Source organism: Dermacentor albipictus, chromosome 5, assembly GCF_038994185.2.
Source record: "Dermacentor albipictus isolate Rhodes 1998 colony chromosome 5, USDA_Dalb.pri_finalv2, whole genome shotgun sequence".
NCBI classification, from domain to species: Eukaryota; Metazoa; Arthropoda; class Arachnida; order Ixodida; family Ixodidae; genus Dermacentor; species Dermacentor albipictus.
In genome coordinates, this window is record NC_091825.1 from 30,821,039 (window position 1) to 30,843,116 (window position 22,078).

The following is a 22,078-nucleotide window of genomic DNA, read 5'->3' on the forward strand; positions in this document are numbered from 1 at the left end:
CACAGAAAGAAGGCTTCGCGCTTAAAACAAAATTCGTCCTTATCTGGAAATCAAACGCTAGACCAACGCCAAGCCGGATTCATTCCGTGTTCGAATACCGCACCTCGACGAATTTTTCTTCAACTGCGAAGTTTTTTTTTTTGTCAGAAACGTGCAGTGATTTCCTTTGTAGGTTCGTTCTACAAAACGGGTGGATGTCAATTTTTTTTTTGTTTCCGTGAGCTTTTCTCCACCTTGCGGGCTTCCGAAGAACTGATTTAATTATCTTTGTTATCAGAGATCGAAAAGCTGGGTTAATCAAAACGTGATTTTGTCGATCATTTATTCCTGCCTAATCTTTACGATAGCGCATCACGGCTTCGTTTTAATAACGTCATTCCTGTTGCATTTTTTGTAGATCACTGGACCATGAAGGGTGTTCTGGACTTCTGCCACGCCACGAACGCCCTGAGTGACGTAGCTCTATTATACAGCTTATACTATGTAAGTATCGCGTGTAGAAGTATAGGAGGGGGATGGCTACGCGTGGCACGTCCTGTGAAGTATTGGCACAACCCCTGCACTTAGTGCCAGCTGTTCACAATTCGGCAATAGTACTGCTGTGCGAAAACTGTGTAGCTTTATGGGCGACGCCGTTGCAGAGCTACATTCCTTATTGCTAGCAATTATAGGGTCACTGAAGTGGCGCGTTCACTGTTTCCGACGTCGCTGCCGTGAGGCTTTGTTTAAAATCTCTGATCAGATCACTTCTGCGCGTCGTATACTCTCGAAGCGGTTGCAGGCTTTGGGGTGAACATTTGTCCCGCAGCCATAATCGTCGTCTGCCTTGCTTGCGTTTTTTTTTCTTGAAAACTCGGCCCTTGCTACTTTCAAAATGAGAATGCTCTATCACGCTTATAACGTGCAAGCCCTTCGTGACATTGAAGTACGGGGCTGGCAGCGTTAAAGAAAGGAAATGCGGGCAAGAGAGATGACCTTGTTGTGGGACAAAATAAGCCCCAAAGGGTGTATTTTTTTTTAAAGAGAAAGGCGTGCGAAGGTGAGCCGATTGAGGAGGATGGTTGCCTAATGCGCGCCGTGCTCCCACGCGCCGAATGTTGGAGAGTTTAGCGCATGGTGACCCTGATGAAGCGCTCGCTTGAGGTCGAGGAGCGCGCATCTTGAGCTCTTCCGCGACTGCACATGGATTTCCGCGCACAGTGTCTTGGAGTTATCTGTGGTGGGTCCAAAGATAACACGAGCTGAGCTGGCTGCTCACTTCATGTTCGGTACCTTACCGCACGCCTCGTCTCGGGTGGAGGTTGCATAATGTCAAGTTTCCGAGAATCGTAGAAGCGAGAGACAGCACGGAGCGTTCGCTTCCACGGGGCAATCACCTTCATCACGCCAACATCGTGACAGCGAGTGTTCACGGTTATCAAGCAAGATCTAGGGCGTCATAACGTCAAGCTATTCCAATATATTTCTATTCCATTCATAAATCTAGCCTTCCACAAGTGGGATAAAAATGTTCGTTGCACACGCGCTTTGCCTGTGTCTCACGTGACGTCGCGAAAACCACCAAAAACTCCCCATATAATAAGATTTATGCACGTTGCTTGTGCATGATCAGGCCGAACAAAAAAAATCTCGATTTCATTCCTTTTTTTTCCCATTAGCTCCTTGGCTATTAGTATGAAGTATTCGGGCGTCGCATACATCACCTGTCTGTCACGCGATGTCACAAAATCGCGAAAACGCACCACGTCAAAGTAACGTGTGCGCGCAAAGAATGAATCTCTTGCTGAAACATATACTCAAATTATTTTCCATATAGCTCGAGCTACACCATTCCGAAAGGAAAAGAACATAGCTACCGCCGATTGTTCTTGCACTGGCTACCCGGAGCTGCTGGGGAGAAGGACATCTATGCGTAGCACAACCATTTCTACATGGCCATCTAACATTGTTAAGCCGTTTCGGCGCGTATACATGACATCACTCTGCCAACATTTCCCGGCGAGGGCCAGTTCCAGTCGCATTTGTAACTTTCCGTTGCAAGCTGCCGTGGTTTTCGCACACTCGCCGCAAGCTAAGCAAGAGGAAGCAGACTAACTGCGGTCGCTGGGGCGGCCCTGCTCATCCGCTTATTTATTTTATTTGCACTATTTTCGACCCACCGCAACTCTCTCTTCAGTACCCACCTGGTTTTTTGGTGGCTAATAAGAAACAGCGCACCGAAAATGAAAATGAAGGAAGGCGTGCACACGTCACAAGCTTTTTTTCTTTCCTCTTCAGTACGCTGGTCGTTAACAGCTGAAAAAAAAGGAGTAACAGCACAAACAACGGGACGTGCAGATTGAGACAGAGGAAGCGCTCACAGACAATCGCTTAGTTGTGCTGTTTTTACATTCTTCATGGTGGCTATCTTCAGGACGTTGTATTCCCACTTTCATATGATCTCCTCTCCCTGCCACCTATTCAAGCTTCGGTATATATTGTGGTGTGCGCAATGAAATATTCGTTAATAATCAGCGCTTCGTCCGTCCCGGTCTGCACGTCCCGTTGTTTGCGCTGTTGTACGTTTTAGTCACGCGCGTACTAACCGGCGCAAATGAGCGCTTTATTGCTAGTAGCCATGAACCAATACCAGCTTGCTCAGTTTTCCATCCTGGCCTCCTGTCAGCCAAGCTGTCTCCTAAAAACGAGGAGAGCGTTTGACAGGACCGTTCAATCAACGGCGTAGGTGCCCCCCCCCCCCCCCCCCTCGAGCTTTCGTCGGTAGTTGCGTAAATTTGATGTAAGGAAATTGGGATAAAGTCAGGATGAAATAGTATTACTTTAAACGGCCCCCGTTCACGTTTACATGTGTAGGCGTGACGCTATGCTTGTTAATTTAATTAGCGAATGTTTACTGCAATTTATACGGCCGATAAATACAGAAACCTCACATCGTGTAGTTGCCTAACAGTTCACTATCACTCACAATGGTTCACGCTTTCAGACGAAACTGCGACTTTTTTTTAATATCGCCACATGCACGTCATGGAACAATTGCACAAATAGGTTTTATTTATTTTAGCATAGCCTGCTTTAGATTTCTGCGTACTTGTCGCGAATGTGCTATTAAATTTGTGTTGATAAACTCGCATAAAGTAAGCCACAGATACTTCATGAAAACGGCAACTGTGCCGAGATGATCAGAGAGCTGCTGCTTGACACGTCTGTGGTAACGCTAGGCAGACAAGCGCAGGCAACAGGAACGCTGGTAGTGACATCTTGAGGTTTTCTGTATGTTATTCGCAACAATATGACTGCAAGAGATAATAAAGCCAAGGAAGGCTTAGCTGAAGGTATTTGTAGTGCCTGATTAACATGTGTAAATTGTAAGCTTATTCAAAACGAAAGTGCAGAAAAAAAAAGAACTTGCCGCTGGTTGGAGTCGAATTGTGGGTACGGCTCCCGACTGCTGCAAGTTGCTTTTTCGTCCACGCTCATTTGCCTTTAGCTTGTCATTTATATAGTTCAATTAAAAACTGCACGAAATTTGACTGATTGATAGCTTTCTTGCTTTATTTGCTTCGACACCGTAAAGCGTAACAGGAAGCAAAACCCAATCAAATCACGGCTTGAGGGGTCCTTCGCCCCCTTTGTAAACAATGACAGCAGCTGAACGACAGAACCATATCAAAGCAATGTGCTTTTTTTTCTCTCTACGCTTTTGTTGGCTTCATACGGTTGAGACTAACAAACATCGGGCCCATGGGTTTATTTTGTTCTCATTCTGTTTTTATGTTGTTCGTTCTCTTTATGGCAGAAAATGTAAAGCGCAAATCTGTTTCCACAGGTTCCCTGTGGAAACAAACATTTCCGCTATATATTTTCTTTACGCAATCATGATGCCAGCTGCTAAATGCAACAGCGATGCTTACAGTATCACAGCGATGCTGCACATTATTAACATCGATGCTTCACGTATTACCTAAAGTTGTTGGGCTGCTAAGCACGAGATAGCAGGATCGAATCCCGGCAACGGCGGCCGCATTTCAATGGAGGCGAAATGTGAAAACACCCGTGTACTTAGATTTAGGTGCACGTTAAAGAACCCCAGGTGGTCGAAATTTCCGGAGCCCTCCACTACGGCGTGCCCCATAATCAGGGCGTGGTTTTGGCCCGTAAAACCCCATAATTTAATTTTTGTATTATTTAAAGACCGCTTCGTAAGATGTACAAACATATTAGAGCTGGCCTCGTCTTCGTATCAACGACCTTAAGGCCGGCTCGCTATGAAGTTTCAGTACAAGAAACGGTAGCGTGAACTGCCCATTCGAAAATATCTGGAACAAAATGTAAAGTTCATGAACGGTTTGACGGACATGACAAGACTACCTTCAACAACTCGCGTTGCCAGCCATTTAATAGGCATGTACCATTAATTCCCTGAGTCACCATTTTAAGTTCTTTCACTATGCGCACACGCTCGTAACAGCTTGCGTTTCATTACTAATAACTCAATAAATTGAATTACTAGTTACTCAATAATTATGTTCTGCCTGATTAATGTTAAAGCGAAGGAGTCTCATTTGCTAAATATTTAGGCTGCTCAATTATTTCAACTTTATTTTTCAGGTTCACGGACCACATAACCATTCCGTGGAGACGGTGAGACAGGACCCTTTTTTAGAACTTGAAATGTGAAAGCATTTTGAGGCCATTTTGATTTTTGCGGCGAACGCTTCAATATTTCAAAATGGCGGCGTATGATAGCTGATATCAGTGCTATGACTATATATTTGAAAAATTCGCAGGTCGAATGTGTCGCGTGTGTTGTTCCATGGGGATCTGTTTATTGGAGTACTGACATATTATGTTCAGCTGTGCAAATTTCGTTCTCCTGGTCTGCACACTTTGCGGTTTCTATATTTATGGCGGTTTATGGCCAACCGGGGTCACGGGTCACTGGTTGTGTGGTGTACATGCATACACACGCACGTATATATATATATATATATATATATATATATATATATATATATATATATATATATATATATATATATATAGGTTTAGGCAGCCAGCCTCTTCTTTATTCTCCCGAGACAGAGCCCCACCACCAGGCCGCGAAACGGTGATGATGAGTATGTACAGGTGAGAATATGAAGCGTATGACTAATGCTCACACTAATTGCCCCGCACGCGCAAGCGGCCAGCCAGGCCGCGACTTAGCCAGGAGGGGAACGCCGAACGAATCGTTTTAGGCGCGAAACGTGAACGATCTCCGAACCACGACAACGATGGTCGGAAGAAACGTCTACGGGAGTAACGCGATAGTTCACGGGGGATGTTTGTTCGTTAATAATATAGGGTCCAAGAAAGCGGGATTGAAACTTCTCGCACAAACCGGGTGCACGAATGGGCGTCCAAAGAAGCACTTCTTCTCCGGGACGAAAGGAGACGTCGCGACGAGAGATGTCGTAACGTTGCTTGCGATCTTGCTGGCTGACTTCTGTGTTGAAACGAGCACGTTGACGGCATTCCTCAAGTCTCGAAACGAACTGTTCGGGCGTACTGTCTGAGGTGTTAGTTGGAGCATTGAAGAAAGCGGCGTCGATGGTGAATGTCGGTGAACGGCCGAAAACTAGGTAGAAAGGTGAGTATCCCGTAGTTCGTTGGATAGCGGTGTTGTGAGCAAAAGTCACGAAAGGTAAAAGTTTGTCCCAATTATCGTGGTTTGGCCCGATATACATCGATATCATGTCTATCAGTGTGCGATGAAATCGCTCGGTTAAGCCATTTGTTTGTGGGTGATATGCGGATGTCGTCTTATGAACTGTGCCACAAGCTCCGAGTACTTCTGCGAGCATTGCTGACATGAAAGTCTTGCCGCGGTCGCTTAACAGTACACGAGGGGCACCATGGCGCAGCACAATGGCATCTAGAAAGAAGGTGGCGACGTCGGAGGCTGAACTAGAGCGTAGAGGAGCGGTCTCTGCGTAACGTGTGAGCTGGTCAACAGCTGTCACGACCCATCGATGACCCGCTGGCGTTATGGGCAGAGGGCCGACTAGGTCTATCCCAACGATGGCAAACGGTGTCTCGGGACATGGGATGGGCTGTAAAAGCCCAGCAGGAGGCGAAGTCGGTCGTTTCCGCCGTTGGCACTGAACGCAAGAAGCGACGTACTTGGCCACAAAGGTAGACATGCCTGGCCAAAAGAAACGGCTCCTAACGCGGTGGTATGTTTTGTGGAAGCCCAAATGGCCAGCAGATGGGTCGTCGTGCAAGGCTTCAAGGACTTGCGTGCGCATCGAGCGTGGAAGAATAGGTACCCAGCTGTGTCCGTCGGAGTTGTATATGGAGCGGTACAGCACATCGTTGTCAAGCTTAAATAGTCGCAGTTGTCGACGTAATCTGGCATTTGGTGCAGATGTAGTTCCGCACAGGCGTTGGATGATGCTGTCGCAGTAGGGGTCAGAACGTTGACACGAGGCGAGGTGAGTGAGGTGATTGGAAGATAACGTGTCAGTAACCATGAGAGGTAATAACGGTAATAACGGGAGTGACGACTTAGTCTCATCATCAAGTGGCGAGCAATGGAGAGGTGTACTCGAAGCTAATAATGGCAGCGGGCAGCGAGAGAGAGCGTCGGCATCTTGATGCTTTTTCCCAGACTTGTAGACAACGTCAAAGTCGTACTCTTGTAATCGTATCACCCAGCGACCAAGTCGTCCGGACAAATTTTTGATTGACGACAACCAGCATAAGGCGTGGTGGTCGGTTATGACCGTGAAATGGCGTCCGTAAAGATATGGTCGAAATTTTTGGATCGCCCAAACTACTGCGAGACATTCCTGTTCTGTGATCGAGTAATTCGTTTCGGCAGGTGTTAGTGCGCGACTGGCATAGGCAACAACTCTCTCTCGTGAGGTGGTATCACGCTGTAAAAGTACAGCACCGATCCCATGGCCACTAGCGTCGGTGTGCAAGCAAGTCGGTGCGTTGTCATCGAAGTGACAGAGGACAGGGTCGCTGGTTAATGCCTGCTTGAGGGCTTGGAAAGAAAGTTCGCATTCATCTGTCCAAGGGGAAGCAGTGCCCGACGTAAGCAACTTGTGTAGCGGCGACGCCATGGCTGCAAAATGACTGATGAAGCGGCGGAAGTAGGATGCCAGGCCTAAGAAACTTCTTAATTGCTTTTGATTTTCAGGGCGAGGGAAGCGATGCACGGCAGCAACCTTTTCGGGATCCGGTCGAATGCCATCTTTGCTGATAAGATGGCCCAATACTTTGATGTGCTTTCTGGCAAAATGGCATTTCGTTGTGTTGAGTTGGAGTCCAGCGTTGGAAATGCAAGTGAAAACTTCGTCCAAGCGCTCAAGGTGCTGACTAAAAGTTGTAGAAAAGATAACGATGTCATCTAAATAGCACAGACAGGTCTTCCACTTAAGGCCACGTAAAACTGTGTCGATCATGCGTTCAAATGTTGCAGGGGCATTACATAAACCGAATGGCATGACGTTAAACTCGTAAAGTCCGTCTGGCGTTGCAAAGGCTGTCTTGTCCTTGTCCGCTTCGTGCATGGGGATTTGCCAGTATCCGGATCGGAGGTCTAAACTAGAGAAATATTCTGCACCCTGGAGGGAGTCAATGGCATCGTCAATTCTTGGCATCGGATATACGTCTTTGCGCGTGATCTTATTAAGGGCTCGATAATCGACGCAGAATCGTACGGAGCCGTCTTTCTTGCGAACCAGCACGACAGGAGACGACCAAGAACTGGAGGATGGCCGAATGATGTCTTTTTGGAGCATGTCATCAACGTTATCCGCAATGATTTTCCGTTCTGCGGAAGACACGCGATACGGGCGGCGGCGTACAACCGAACTGCCTTCGGTTTCGATGCGATGTACTGCGACGGAAGTGCGCCCCAGAAGCTTCGAGTGGACGTCAAATAAGGCTCTGTGTTTGTGCAGGAGTGCCAGAAGGTCTTCTTTCTGCGCAGTGGTCAAATCAGGATTTATCGCGGCCGCTAAAGCAGCGGCAGCAGTGTGATAATCAGTTGTGGTAGACAAAGGTGGTGATTCGGTGTGAAGCGGTACCAGCGAAAGAGGTTCGGTGTCAGTAAAGCATGTCACAGTAGAGCCCTGGGAGAGCACAACTGGCGAAGAAGTAGGGTTATGAACAGCGACTGAGGCTCTACCGTCCTGAAACCGTACTAGGCTAGGAGAAAGGCTAAGCCCACCAGAAATGCAGTAACCACTCGGTGCAAGGAACACATCACCATTAATAATAGTGTCGGAAGTCAGCGTCAGAATATGCTCATTGCCCGCGGGAATGAAACAGTCGGTAGACGTGACAAAACGCAGGCTGTGATCATTGACAGAGGACGAAGAGTCAGTGTCTGTCATATGAATAGTTCGCTGACGGCAAGAGATTAAGGCTGAGGCGGAGGACAGGAAGTCCCATCCCAAAATCATCGCGTAAGTGCACGAAGACAGCACGACGAACTGAATGTGGTGGAGGATCCCATCAATGAAAACGCGCGCAGTGCAAACACTGGAGGGCTGAACAAGAACTGCATTAGCACAACGAAGGGGAGGGCCATTATACGGTGTCTTCACTTTTCGCAATCGAGAACACAAGTCAGCACTAATAACGGAAAGCGATGCACCTGTGTCAACCAAGGCTTCGATTCGGACACCTTCAACAAACACCAAAAGTACATTTGACGGGCGCTCCGGAGGCGTTTCACATTGTCCAAAAGATGCAGCTTTCCCTCCTGAAGCTGCACCATTTAGTTTTCCGGGCGGTGATCGGAGGACGAAGTTGCCGGTCGTAGAGGGGAAGAAGAGCGCCGCATCGGTGATGGAGAGCGACGACGTGGGAAACGCGATGAACTGGCAGGGTTGAAGTCCTGTGGAGATGGGGAACGTGGTGGATAATAAACGTAGTCAGAACGCCAACGTCGTGGTACAGGGCCAGAAAACTGATCCCTTTCAAAGCCGTCATAGCCACGTCTTTCATCTTGCTGACGGCGTCGGCAAAACCTGGAAATGTGGCCACGGATGCCGCAGTAGTAACAAACCGGTCGAGGTGGGCTCCATGCGTTATAAGACGGAACAGGCGATGGTCTTGCAGTGATAGGATTCAGGGACATGGGCGGTGCAGGTGCCTGTTGTGGTGGCTGCTGGGGGGGTGGCGCTATAGAGGCAACCTGAGCGTACGTTGGCGTATGGATAGGGTGCGGGCTCGTGATTTGCGGGCAGGTCACTGCAGCTAGCTCTTCCCTCACGATATGGCGTAGGCCGCCACCAGGAGGCGTCAGATGGACCTCAGGAGGGTTGGACGAAGCTTGGGCGTGCAGTTCCTCACGGATGATGGAGCGAATCAAAGCACGTAGCTCGCTGTCGTTGGACGCCTTGAAATCAGATGTGTCAGGGTGCAAGCGGAGCATATGAAGGTCATCGAGACGCTGACACGTACTGATGATGTCGGCGACGGTAGTGGGATTCAGCACTACAAGAGCATTGAATGCCGCAGTCCCAATACCCTTGAGCAGGTGGCGTACACGGTCACTCTCTGCCATCGAGGTGTTCACGCGGCGGCAGAGGGCGAGGACGTCCTCTATGTACGAAGTGTAGGACTCGCCTGAGTGCTGTACACGCTCAGCAAGCTTCTTCTTAGCGATATCGGAGCGGACAGACGAGTTCGCGAAAATCTGGCGCAGCTGGTGTTTAAAGATGCTCCAGTTGACCAAATCGAGCTCATGATTGTAAAACCATGTTTTCGCAACTCCGGTTAGGTAGAAGGCGACGTGAGCAAGTTTTGCTGATTCGTTCCAGTGGTTGAAGTCACTCACGCGCTCGTATAGCTCCAACCAGTCTTCAACGTCGTCACCTGGAAGCCCAGCAAATACCGGTGGATCCTTCTGAGGGGTGGTGACTGTCCAAGAAGGGGTTCCCGCAGGAGTCGGCAAAGTGGATGTCGAGGTACTGGTCTGCTGGTCTTGCGACATGGTCGAGTGCATTAGGTAGAGGCGGCGACCCGAGCGGAGCTCCAGGGATGTAGCGTAGGTGAAGCTGGAGAGAGACCGGGAGCGAGAGGGCGAAGGGGCTGGACAGCACACTCCACCACTTGTGAGACGAGGTTTAGGCAGCCAGTCTCTTCTTTATTCTCCCGAGACAGAGCCCCACCACCAGGCCGCGAAACGGTGATGATGAGTATGTACAGGTGAGAATATGAAGCGTATGAATAATGCTCACAATATATATATATATATATATATATATATATATATATACGTGCGTGTGTATGCATGTACACCACACAACCAGTGACCCATGAGGGAAATTTGTAAAGGTGTTTCGTTACGCATTTCAGACAGGCGTACTAGAATTTAATGTGTATATGTCCATGGCCTGATAGATAGAGCATCACACTTGTGCGCTGGGAGAACCGGAATGGAAGCCAACAATGTCACACACACACACACACACACACACACACACACACACACACACACACACACACACACAAACACACACACACACATATATATATATATATATATATATATATATATATATATATATATATATGTATATATATATATATATATATATATATATATATATATATATATATATATATATATATGTGTGTGTGTGTGTGTGTGTGTGTGTGTGTGACATTGTTGGCTTCCATTCCGGTTCTCCCAGCGCACAAGTGTGATGCTCTACCTATCAGGCCATGGACATATACACATTAAATTCTAGTACGCCTGTCTGAAATGCGTAACGACACACCTTTACAAATTTCCCTCATGCAAACCAGCGCTCTGAGGTGTTTCACGTGGTAGGATTGTTGCACACCAACAATTTGCCTTTCAAATTTCAACGCGTGCCTGACCACAAAGCTTGAGATACGGCTGAACATATCATTTTTCTTTCGAACAAAGGCACTTACGTAAAAATTGCGTTAGCGAATGCTTTGAAGTACTCCACTGCTCGCGTTGCAACTTTCTTTTCTAAGAAAATAGCGCGTTTGATCATTATACCTTTGTCGTCGAAATTCGCTGCATGCCGCCCATTGTAGTGTGGCGCTGTTATGTGATTCTTCAAGGTCAAGTACGTCGTGTCTCGTGACCAAACAAGGTTTATTGCTGAAGAAAACTTCCCATTGATATGCAAGGTCAATTATGGTGGCTAAGGGATAAGTTATCGCCAGTGAAATACTAGATGTGTCTCTTGTCCTATTGCTCAAGCTATCGTTTGCAGAAGTACCCACGCAAGGTTAGTTCTGCGGAGAATTACTTTCAAGTAACTGATGACGCTATACCTCTAAACTTTTGAAATTGTCTGCGAAAGGCAGTAAACACTTTAAACAGTTTATTACCTCTCTACACTCAGTTTTGATTTCATTTCCACGGAGGTGCTTGTGTCACGATGTCATGACTGAGCAGGTGGTCACTTGGGAGAAGGACATCGCAACTTTTGACGCTCGCTCCGATTCACTCGGTCATCTGCTGTGCTGCGACATCGGGCCTAGCAATGAAGGAGGCTATCGATTTAGCCTTGGCGAATGGCCGGTGGCAACCTTCTGCGCCCCAACATCATGTATAACACACCTCCTGGGAAGCGAAAGCGAAACTGGCCGTAGAAACAATATTATATTGTCACCCAGCTATTACAACTAAAACAGTTTACCACCGACAGAGTGGCAAAAAAACGTCTGCCATTAGCGATGGCTGGTCCTCGGAGAGCGCGCGCGCTACTACGAACTTCGTCGTTCTCGCCTTAAGGGTCCCGTGTCATCACGTGCAAACTTATTTCGCGTCATTGCTCCCCTCTCAAAAGCGACCGGCCCGGTGACTTAAGGGCAGCGGGTGCGCACTATGGGCAATAGTGCCAACATGAAAAGAAAAAAAAACATACAGGAATATACACAATCCTGAAGCGGTTTGTGAGGGTTGCTTATCCCTTGCGTGCGTAGTACGGCTTCATCCGTACTACGTGGACGACTTCAGCACAAGGACGGCGTCGGTTCGAACCAGGATCAGAGCTTTGAGGCACCACCTCGTAGTTCACATCACTGAAGTGGCGTACAACTTCATAGGGGCCGAAATAGCAGTTCAGCAATTTTTCTGAGAGCCCACAGTGTCGGACAGGTGTCCACACTCACACGCAGTCGCCTGGTAAGTACTGGACATTCCGTCGGGTCCGGTTGTAATGGTAGTCGTCGGTATTCTGCTGGGTGCGGATGCGATTCCGAGCAAGCTGGCGAGCTTCCTCGGCTTTCTCGACGAAATCTTCAGTGGTGTCATTCCTTGTGATTCCGTGCTTTACCGGGAGCATGGCGTCTAAGTTGGTTGTAACGCGACGTCCGTAAACAAGCTCGAATGGTGTAAACTCGGTGGTCTCCTGCACAGCGGTATTGTAAGCAAACGTGACGTATGGCAAAATTTCATCCCATGTTTTGTGTTCCACATCAGTGTACATGGAGAGCATGTCGGCTAATGTTCTGTTCAAGCGCTTTGTTGAGCCGTTAGCTTAGGGATGATAGGCTGTGGTCTTTCGGTGGTCGTTGTGCGTCAGTGTGACGACGTGTTGTAATAACTCCGATGTAAACGCTGCACCGTGGTCAGTAATGAGTACAGTGGGTGCACCGTGGCGAAGCACGATGTTGTGGACGAAGAAGCTGGTCACTTCAGCAGCAGCTCCCCGCGGCACAGCTTTCGTCTCCGCATAGCGAGTTAAATAGTCAGTTGCACGATTATCCACTTATTTTGCAAGGATGACGTGGGGAATGGCCCAAGATGGTCCATTCCCACTTGCTGGAACGGCGGCGGAGGCGGATCCAAAGGCTGAAGGAGGCCGGCAGGCTTGACGGGTGGAACTTTACGCCTCGCACAGTCACGGCACGTTCGCACATAGCGCTGAACCAACAAAAATAGGTACGGCCAATAGTATTTTTGCCGTATGCGCGCTAATGTCCTCGCGAAGCCTAAGTGGCCGGCACAGGGATCGTCGTGACCCGCCTGCAAAATTTCCTCGCGCAGTGCCGTCGGAAGGACGAGAAGGAACGTTTCCTGGCTGTTCTCGAAATTTTTCTTGTACAGGACATCGGTTCGCAGGCAGTACGACGTCAATCCTCGTGAAAGTGGGCGTGGGTCAACAACGTCAGCTCCCTCGAGATATCGGATGACTGGAAGCAGCTCAGAGTCTGCGCGTTGGTAGTCAGCCATGCACACCACGGTGACGACACCAAAAAAGCGGCAAATTAGCTCCAAGTTGGAGGATGTCAAGGGAATAGGAGAACGTGTCAAGCAGCCAGCGTCGCTATGCTTATGGCCGGATCTGTAGACAACAGTTATGTCGTATTCCTGGAGGCGGAAGCTCCAACGAGCGAGGCGACCTGACGGGTATCGTAGATTGGCAAGCCAGCAGAGCGAGTGGTGATCGCTGATCACGAGAAATGGCCGGCCGTATAAGTAGGGTCGGAACTAGCTGATGGCCTACACGACTGCTAAGCATGCTTTTTCGGTCGTTGAATAATTAGCTTCTGTTTTCGTCAGACTACAACTCGCTTACGCAATTACACGTTCTGCGCCATCTTGCCATTGAACCAGAATGTCCCCGAACCCTACGTTGCTGGCGTTGGTGTGTATTTCAGTTGCCGCGGTGTGATCAAAATGCGCCAGCACTGGAGCGGATTGAAGGCGTTTACGCAATTTGGTGGAGGCCTGCTCTTGGTCTTCCGTCCACGCAAAGGGCTCATCTTGTCGCGTCAGTCTCGTGAGCGGTTCAGCAATAATTGAGAAGCCTTCTACAAAACGACGGTAGGAAGCGCAGAGGCCCAGGAACCGCTGAACATCCTTTTTGTTTTTAGGACGAGGAAACTCGGCATCGGCAGCGAGTTTTTCTGGGTCAGGTCGTACCCCTTGGGAGCTGATCACTTGGCCTAGAAACTTGAGTTCCTAGGAGCCAAAGTAACATTTTTCAGGCTTGATGGTGAGGTTGGCCTTGCGTATTGCGGTAAGGACACTTCGTAGCCGGGTGAGTTGTTCATCGAACGGGCTGGAAACGTCGTCAAGGTACACTAGGCACGTCTGCCACTTTAATCCAACGAGTACAGTGTGCATCATTCGTTGGAACGTAGCAGGAGCGGAACAGAGACCGAAAGGCAGCACTTTAAATTCATACAGCCCATCGGGAGTCACGAAGGCGGTTTTTGCACGGTCACGCTCGTCCACTTCGATTTGCCAGTAGCCTGACTTTAGGTCTAACGAAGTAATGAACTGAGCATGACGCAGAACGTCCAAAGCGTCATCGATCCGTGGCAGGGGATAAACGTCGCGTTTGGTGACTCGGTTAAGCCGTCTGTAGTCAACGCAGAAACGGAGTGTGTTGTCTTTCTTTTTTACTAGTACGACAGGTGATGCCCACGGACTTGTCGACGGCTGGATGACGTCACCATTTAACATTTCTTGAACTTGACGCTTAATAGCCTCCCGCTCCATAGGTGACACGCGATACGGATGCTGACCAATAGGCCACGCCGACTCCTCTGTAACGATCCGGTGTTGCGTAACCGAAGTGCGCTGGACTTTGGATACCGGGGAAAAACAGCCGGAGAATTCTGTCAGTAGGCCCAGCATCTGATCCTTCTGTACATCTGCTAAGTCAGCATTAATGTGGACGCGGGTATTCAGGCTGGCGTGTGTTGTTGCATCCGGTGAAGTTACTTGTAACGTGCCGATGTCGGAGAAATCAGCAATGTCGTTCAGGAATGCCAAAGCTGTACCTTGAGGGACGTGCTGATACTCATGGCTGAAGTTTGTCAACAAAACTTGCGAGTACTTATGCTGTATTGGAACAAGGCTCCGGGCGATGCAGATGTGTCTTTCGAGCAGCAGCGGGATATTTGCCTCGGCAATACCCTCATAGCCATCGAATGCGCCGCAGGTGACGAGGGTCGCTATGCTGCTCCTTGGAGGCACCGAGATGTTCTCGTCAACAATCCTCAAGGCGTTGACATACGTGTCGTCAGTGCTGCTCCCTGCTAAGGCCTGCGCCGTCGAAAACGTTACCCGTGACTTTTGTAAGCTAATCACAGCTCCATTAGCCTGCAGAAAGTCCATTCCAAGAATTAGGTCCCTCGAACAGCTTGGGAGGTTAACGAAATCTCCGAGGTACGTAAACCCACGAATGCTCACTCACGCTGTGCATCTTCCTACCGGGGTTCACAGATGGCCTGCTGCAGTGCGAATCTGCGACCCAGTCCACTCGGTAGGAACTTTCTTGAGCTTGCAGGCAAGATCCATGCTCATAACTGAGGTGTCCGCTCCAGTGTCGATTAACGCCGTTATTTCTTCGTCGTCTATGGTGACGGGAATGTTCGACGTTACTACCTCTCGTAAGGTGTTTGACTCCGTCTGTACGGGTGCGTCGTTCTGCTTTCGTCGTTGTCGTCGTAGTCGAGGATCTTGCGTACGGTCGTCGTCAGCGGCCTCACCTCCGGAGGTCGCTGAACTCAGTTTTCCCGACCCGCCGGGCTAGGCGAGCGGCGTCTCAGAGCGCCGCGAGTAAAGGATTGGCTTGGTGATGGAGACCTGTAACGAGCAGGAGACGACGAACGGGGCTCCGGCCATCGCTGATCAACATTGCGACGATTTGCGACGAAACTCTCTATTTCCGGCGGCCGCTCACCAGGTCGTGGACGAGGTGCATTCGGCGAGAATCCACGGAGCCCCACATGATGATAAGGACACATTCTGTAGATATGTCCGGCTTCGCCACAATGAAAACAAAGGGGCTTGTAGTCTGTGGTGCGCCAGACGTCGCACTTCCTCGTCCTTGCTTCGGCGATGTGCAGTGGGCTGCGAGGCGGCCTGAAGCTTACGTCCATTTGTTGAGTGGTGTGTACCATGCTGCACGCACTTGAGGGTGGCGGACGGCGTACTGCTTCAGCGTAACTCATTTCGGCGTGCGGTCCCTGCTGTGGTGCCTCGTACTGTCCAGGAATATGGACGGCATGTGGTACTTCAGCGCGCACCATTTCCGCAATGGAAAGTTGCCCCACAGGGGCAGTGGTCGTCTGCATCTTCTGCAGTTCCTCCTTGACGACAGCCCTGATGAGTTCTCGCAAGGCGCTAACGTCCTTACCGAGGGTAACGGCAGAGAGCTCCCTTGAAATCATGGCGTCGCGGTTGTTTTGCCTGGCCCGCTGTTGAAGTGCCTTTTCTATAGTAGTGGCTTCGTCATGGAACTCTGCAAGTGTGGTCGGCGGATTTCGAATGAGGCCAGCAAAGATTTCCTCTTTGACGCCGCGCATGAGATGGTGCACCTTCTTTGTTTCAGTCATAGAAGGGTCCGCACGTCTGAAAAGCCGATTCATGTCTTCTACGTACGCCGTCACTCGCTCATTCGGGCCTTGAATTCTCGCCTCCAACGCTAACTCCACCCTCTCCTTCCTGTCCGCCCTGGCGAAGGCATTGAGGAACTGCCTACGAAATTTTTCCCATGACGTCAGCGTCGCCTTGTGGTTCTCAAACCATGTTTTCGCGGAATCCTCAAGAACGAATTACACGTAGCGTAGGTTACGCTCGTGGTTCCAGTCGTTGAGGTTGGCAACCCGGTCAAAAATGGTCGAGCCAGTCGTCGGCGTCCTCTGAAGCACTTCTGTGGAACAGATTCGGCGTCTGGATATGATTGACGACAACGTGCGATGCTGCAGGAGTGGCAGGAGGTGGTTGGTTCGTTATTCTAGTTCGTTCGGGCAGCAGACCACGCTGTGGCTGGAGTCCCTGGAGACGTCGGCTGGCACGTACGTGCACAGGGGTAAGCTCGGCTGAACTACTCGCCAGGCTTAGGTCTGGGGTATGCTCCGGAGATCTTAACAGCGACCGTACCCCACACGTCCACCAAAAATGTCACCCAGATATTATAGCTAAAACAGCGCACCACCGACAGATTGGCAAAAAAACGTCTGCCTTTAGCGATGGCGGGTCCTCGGAGAGCGCGCGCGCAACCACGAACTTCGTCGTTCTCGCCTAAGAGGAAGCTTTAGCTCGGGTGCTCCTATCTAAATACATGTAAAAGGAGAAATAGTTTTTCTCAGTAACAACTGCACCAAATTTTATGACGTTTGTTGCATTTAAAAGAAAAACTTAAATTCTAGTGACTGTTGGTTTCGAATTTTTAGTTTGGTCGTCAATCTTTTATGAAAAATTGGCAAAAATGAAAAATTTTCAAAATACGAAACTATGAAGTTTACAACTCTAACTCAACAACGAAAAACGATACTACAATTCTGTGAGTTGCATCCAATATTACATCTAAAGCGGACAAAATTGATATGTTACACATGAATATAAAAAAAAATTATAATAGGGAAATATAACTTGTGCAAAACCCTTGTAAACAACGTAACAAATTCATGTAAGATGGAATATGACATATTGAATTTGTCCGCTTTGAATGATCTGATGGATGCCGTTCACAGATCCGCGATATCAGTTCTTGATGCAGAGCTATGAATTTGTAAACTTCGTGCTTCTATCTTTTTCAAACGGTCACATATTTGAAAATCATTTTAAGAAAATTCAAGCCTTAAATCGAAATTCCGCTTGCAGCGGTCACTAGAATTTAACTTTCTCTTTCAAATGTAACAAATTTCATTAAAATCGGTCCAGGAGTTATCTCATGAAAACGTTTTTGAGTTTTACATGTATTTGAATAGGCCGCGTCGGAGTTGGGCCCGAGCTAAAGCTTCCTCTTAAGGGTCCCGTGTCATCACGTACAAACTTATTTCGCGTCAATATCACCCTGCTAAGGGCTCTCTAGCATATGCTTGTCAATATTGTTCAAAAAGTTAGAGGTGCAGGGCCTTCATTTAACCCGAAAATTTAGAGTCGTATATATCAGGTTAATGCTCCTTTTGAGAAATATAAAGTGGGGCTGTGCCCGTGGATTGCAATAAAGGCTTGCTTAGTTTATTATTTTCATATATAGGGTAAAGAGACGGACTGCACTAGAAAAAATGCACGGAAAAGGGAAACAACGTCTGAGGACGATGATCGGTTGGTCGGACTCTCAATTTCAGGCTTTCTTATGGACGACTGGTATTACCATTTGTTGGACAACTTGCTGCATAGTTCAGCTACCAGTGAAGTCGAGCCCTCCTTAGTCTTAATGTTTTATACTTATGGGTGCCCTTATATTATGCCCGTATGAATAGAATGCACACTATTGTAAGCAATAAGAATTAGTATAAAATATCCAAGGTTCCATGGCGCCCCAAGTTGTCTCGGTATACCACCTCTTCTGTTTTGTTCCTAACAGATAAAAAAAAAACTGGTGGGTTACATATGGCACTGTTCCGCCTCTCCAGCTGCATTTATGAAAAAAAAAGCGCGAATGCTGAGGTAGGTAATGAAAAAGAGTTGCCAATTACGTTTTGAAATACTCGCTAGACATCTGGAGGTAATAATTTTTGTCTCGAAAGTCGTGCTAGTCTTACTGTTTCAGCTAAGCAGACGTGACTTCACTGCCATTTCGGTTCGATTGCGCAATTCGAATGTGTGCGTTGAATTGCATAATAATACAGTAAAAGCTCGTTAATTCGAACCGCAAGGGGAAGCCGCTTCAGTTCGAATTAACGAAATTTCGAACTAACGAAAGTGAAGGAGGGCAACAGTACACTGCGATTTGGAAGCAGTAGGGCATGTCAGAAATTTGACGTGTCAGAAAATGATGGCGTGTGCCCGCGGCACACGCCATCTTCAAGTCGAAGCTCTGGGTCCAACAGTGCCACACCACCGATGTCCACCGAAACGAACGTTAGCCGAGGCTTAACGCCATCACAATGAATCGCGACGGCAGATACCTCCTACGCTGAAAACAGAGGTGCACAACCGATGAAGACTGCCGAGACAAAGACGCTGAACATGTGAAGGTGGCCAAAGCCCTGATTCCTTGGTTCTTGATTGCAAGCGCAGCTGCGACGTACTTGATTCGCTGTGTTTTGGAGCTTGCACTGCCATCTCCGCACAACATTAGCAGCTGTACAAGATTTGCAAAGCTTCCGAGATTCGCAACGGCCAAGAAATCTCGGAGGTTACGTAGAACGGGGAGGCGGCAGCCGCCGCTGCCTTCTGGCTGACCCCGCGTCGGTTAGATTTTTTGCCGATTTTGCCTTCTCTCGCCGTTCACTCCGTTTCGGAGGCAATATAGCCTTGTGTGTAGGCAGTAGGCGCGTTTCTCTGGCCGTGTGCCAGGCGAGCGTAGTTCGAATTATCCGTGAGGGAACCGTCTGGCGTTCGAATTGACGGACTTTTTTATACATAGACTTCTGTGGAGCTTTGCCGGACCAAATCGTACAATTCGAATTATCCATAAATTCGAAATATTGAAGTTCGAATTAACGAGCTTTCACTGTATATTAATTGAAAAAAAAAATTAGCATCGTGGACGTTGCGATTTGTCACGCAAGTGACGTCCGCGTCTTCAGATAAACAACTTAATAATGCCGAGTTGGCCTACGTGCTCCATGCTATCTCTAATTTCTTCAGAAAACACGCATACACGCTCGCACACCTGTTGTGTTTTTTTAGCTAAAGTAAAAAGAGAAATAAATAGACGAGCCGGCGCTGATATATGCACAGCGCATCTTAAAGAGCTGACGAGAACACTGTGATACTTGCGCTTGCAAGTGGGATTACCTTCCTGGAATCTATTCGAAACTACTTTAATGTTTTTGGATATAATATTTGGGCGTTTACGAAAGGCTGTGTCTTGCGTAAGCATATTCACTTTGTAAAGTGTTCTCAACGTGTCCTACACAACGCAGCATGCGTGGACATCACTTAAATATTTGAAAAGTGCTCCTGCAAACTAAGCGGACCTAGAATTGGTGCAGCTTCCGCCCTGAAAACATATCATAAGATTTCATCGCGTATTATTTCACGTATGAAACAATCTCTAAATTGATCTTAGCAGTCGGAGCATTTGCTATGGAGCACGGATGATTCATACTGTGTGCAGTGCTCTCAGGTTCATGATTTTCATCACGAACTCTGCATGTTTCCGCTTGTTATGCAGTGGCTACGCATGTAGTTTTAGGCAGGAGACAACTTATAGGCCGATATTTTCATAACAAAACGCAGCGGACGCATACCACTGAGTTACAGAAATTAACGTCGGATGCGCTGGTGCCACGTACTCAGCGCAAGCTAGCAACTCTATAGTCCGCCGCGCCTCTTATTTACCCAAGTGAGGAAATAATCAGTGTTTTCATATCTTTTCAACATCAAAATGAGCCTTGAGAACTCAAACATCGTAACGTATCATCTTCACAATACAAAGCTAACACAGTTCCTGAAGCTTGAAGTTGCGTAAGGTATGCCTCAGCAACCGACTATGCCAACGCTGCTGGAGAAAAGTGAATTGGGGGAATATTTCTTACGAGATATTGTTGAAAGTGGCTCTTCTCGAGTGAGAACACGGGGGGGGGCGAACATTGGGGGGAAATAATACGACTCAATATATAATTTTTCTTTCGAACAAAGCTACTTACCTAGAAGTCACGATTGTATTTACCGCTTGCAGCAACAAATAGTTCGAAGTACTTGATTGAACACTTGGTATTTACCAACTTTGTCAAAAAATAGCGGGTTTGCTTATTATACCTTTTTCAGGCGCTCCACGAAATCATCAGAAGTTTCATATTTTGGAATGCTTTCACCACTGCCATTATATGGGCCGCATCATGCGTTGACGTGTTCGTCCGTTTTCTTCGGGTAAGTTATTTTCTCACTCAAATGATATTGCGCAACAAAAGGCGACAGGGACGTCAGAGAAGACGACACACCTATTGCTATTGTTGGGCAATGTCATTTGAGTAATGGGTTACCAACTTGCCCGGAATGCTGCTCAACATTATTTTCTCACATGCGAGTTTAATGAACGGTGCTGGCTCGGCTGCTTAGTAACTGAAAGATGCAGAAATAGAGCCTATATACCCATATATGTTTGCAACATATATGAAGAAGGCTTTCCAACATATCAGGGGGCCTTTTTCAGGCCTACTACACTGCGCTGTGTCACAGCTATATTAGTGCTCTCCTATTTATTTTTAGAGTGTTCTTTAGAGCTGAAACTATGACCGCGATAAGTTTTACTGAGAGCATTGGTGTCAAAAGCAGATTTGGTTACTGCACATGTTAGCTTTCTATTTTTCATTGTGAGTGTTGTGTTAATTTGCATTTTCTCTAAGGAGTTGCCCTCTGCAGTTTCGGGAACGTTCTCATGCTGTTCTAGAAGTGAGAATACTACACATGCATTCCATTTCTGTCACTTGTGACAATTATCTAATGGCTACAATAAAGTTTGCCTCCAATATTTTTTTTCGAACATTCCCATCAACTAGTTCGCGTTCTTAGGTGTGCCATTTATAGGCAACATTATGAGCCCATTTTGTAAAAAGCCCGCAATGTTGATCAAGTAGGTTGTGCTTGTCCCTCTTCGTGCATTCCCTGCTGCCGCATTTTCGTGACGACATTTACCAAGACGTGTTTTTGCCCTATAACGTAAAACTATTCCAATATGTTTTTATTGTAATCTCTTGACGTCAAATTTGAGCAACCACCGACGCAAGCATCGGGAGGTCACCCGCGGGGTTGTCTCAACAGACCAATCAAACGCTCTCCTCGTTCACAGGAGGTCACTTTTGTTTGCTTGAAAAACGAATAACATTGCCTACACTGAGAGGCTTGTCTTATCTAATTGGCTGACAAGAGGCCAGGGCCAGTGGAGAGGGATTCAATAGAGCCGAGCCACTGCACTGAAAATTGTTAACCGGATGAAGAGGGTGGTGCCGGCGTCTGCGATTTGTCCGCTTTCCCTTATTTATCTTCCGGTGGCTAGTTGAAAATTGCGGCGGCATGTAACCAAAGCTCAAGAATGGCGCTAAAACGGATCCTCAGCAAACAAGAATTGGCAGAATGAGGTCGTAAACGAGCCGAAAGTGCTCGAAAACGTTACACGGCCACGCAAGAAGTTTTATTACACGCAAATAAACGCATGCTCTCCGGCAGGTGCGA

At 47.8% G+C, this 22,078-nt stretch overlaps 1 protein-coding gene across 1 annotated transcript in view; it reads left to right on the forward strand.

The window, feature by feature from the left end:
• The window catches only part of LOC135913825 (uncharacterized), a 76,432-nt gene that overhangs the window by 18,073 nt on the left and 36,281 nt on the right, over window positions 1-22,078 (forward strand). Inside the window, exons 3-5 of the mRNA XM_065446515.1 lie at window positions 398-483; window positions 4,609-4,641; window positions 20,675-20,776. Of these exons, the coding sequence (XP_065302587.1) occupies window positions 398-483; window positions 4,609-4,641; window positions 20,675-20,776 (221 nt within the window). The remainder of the gene's footprint in view (window positions 1-397; window positions 484-4,608; window positions 4,642-20,674; window positions 20,777-22,078) is intronic.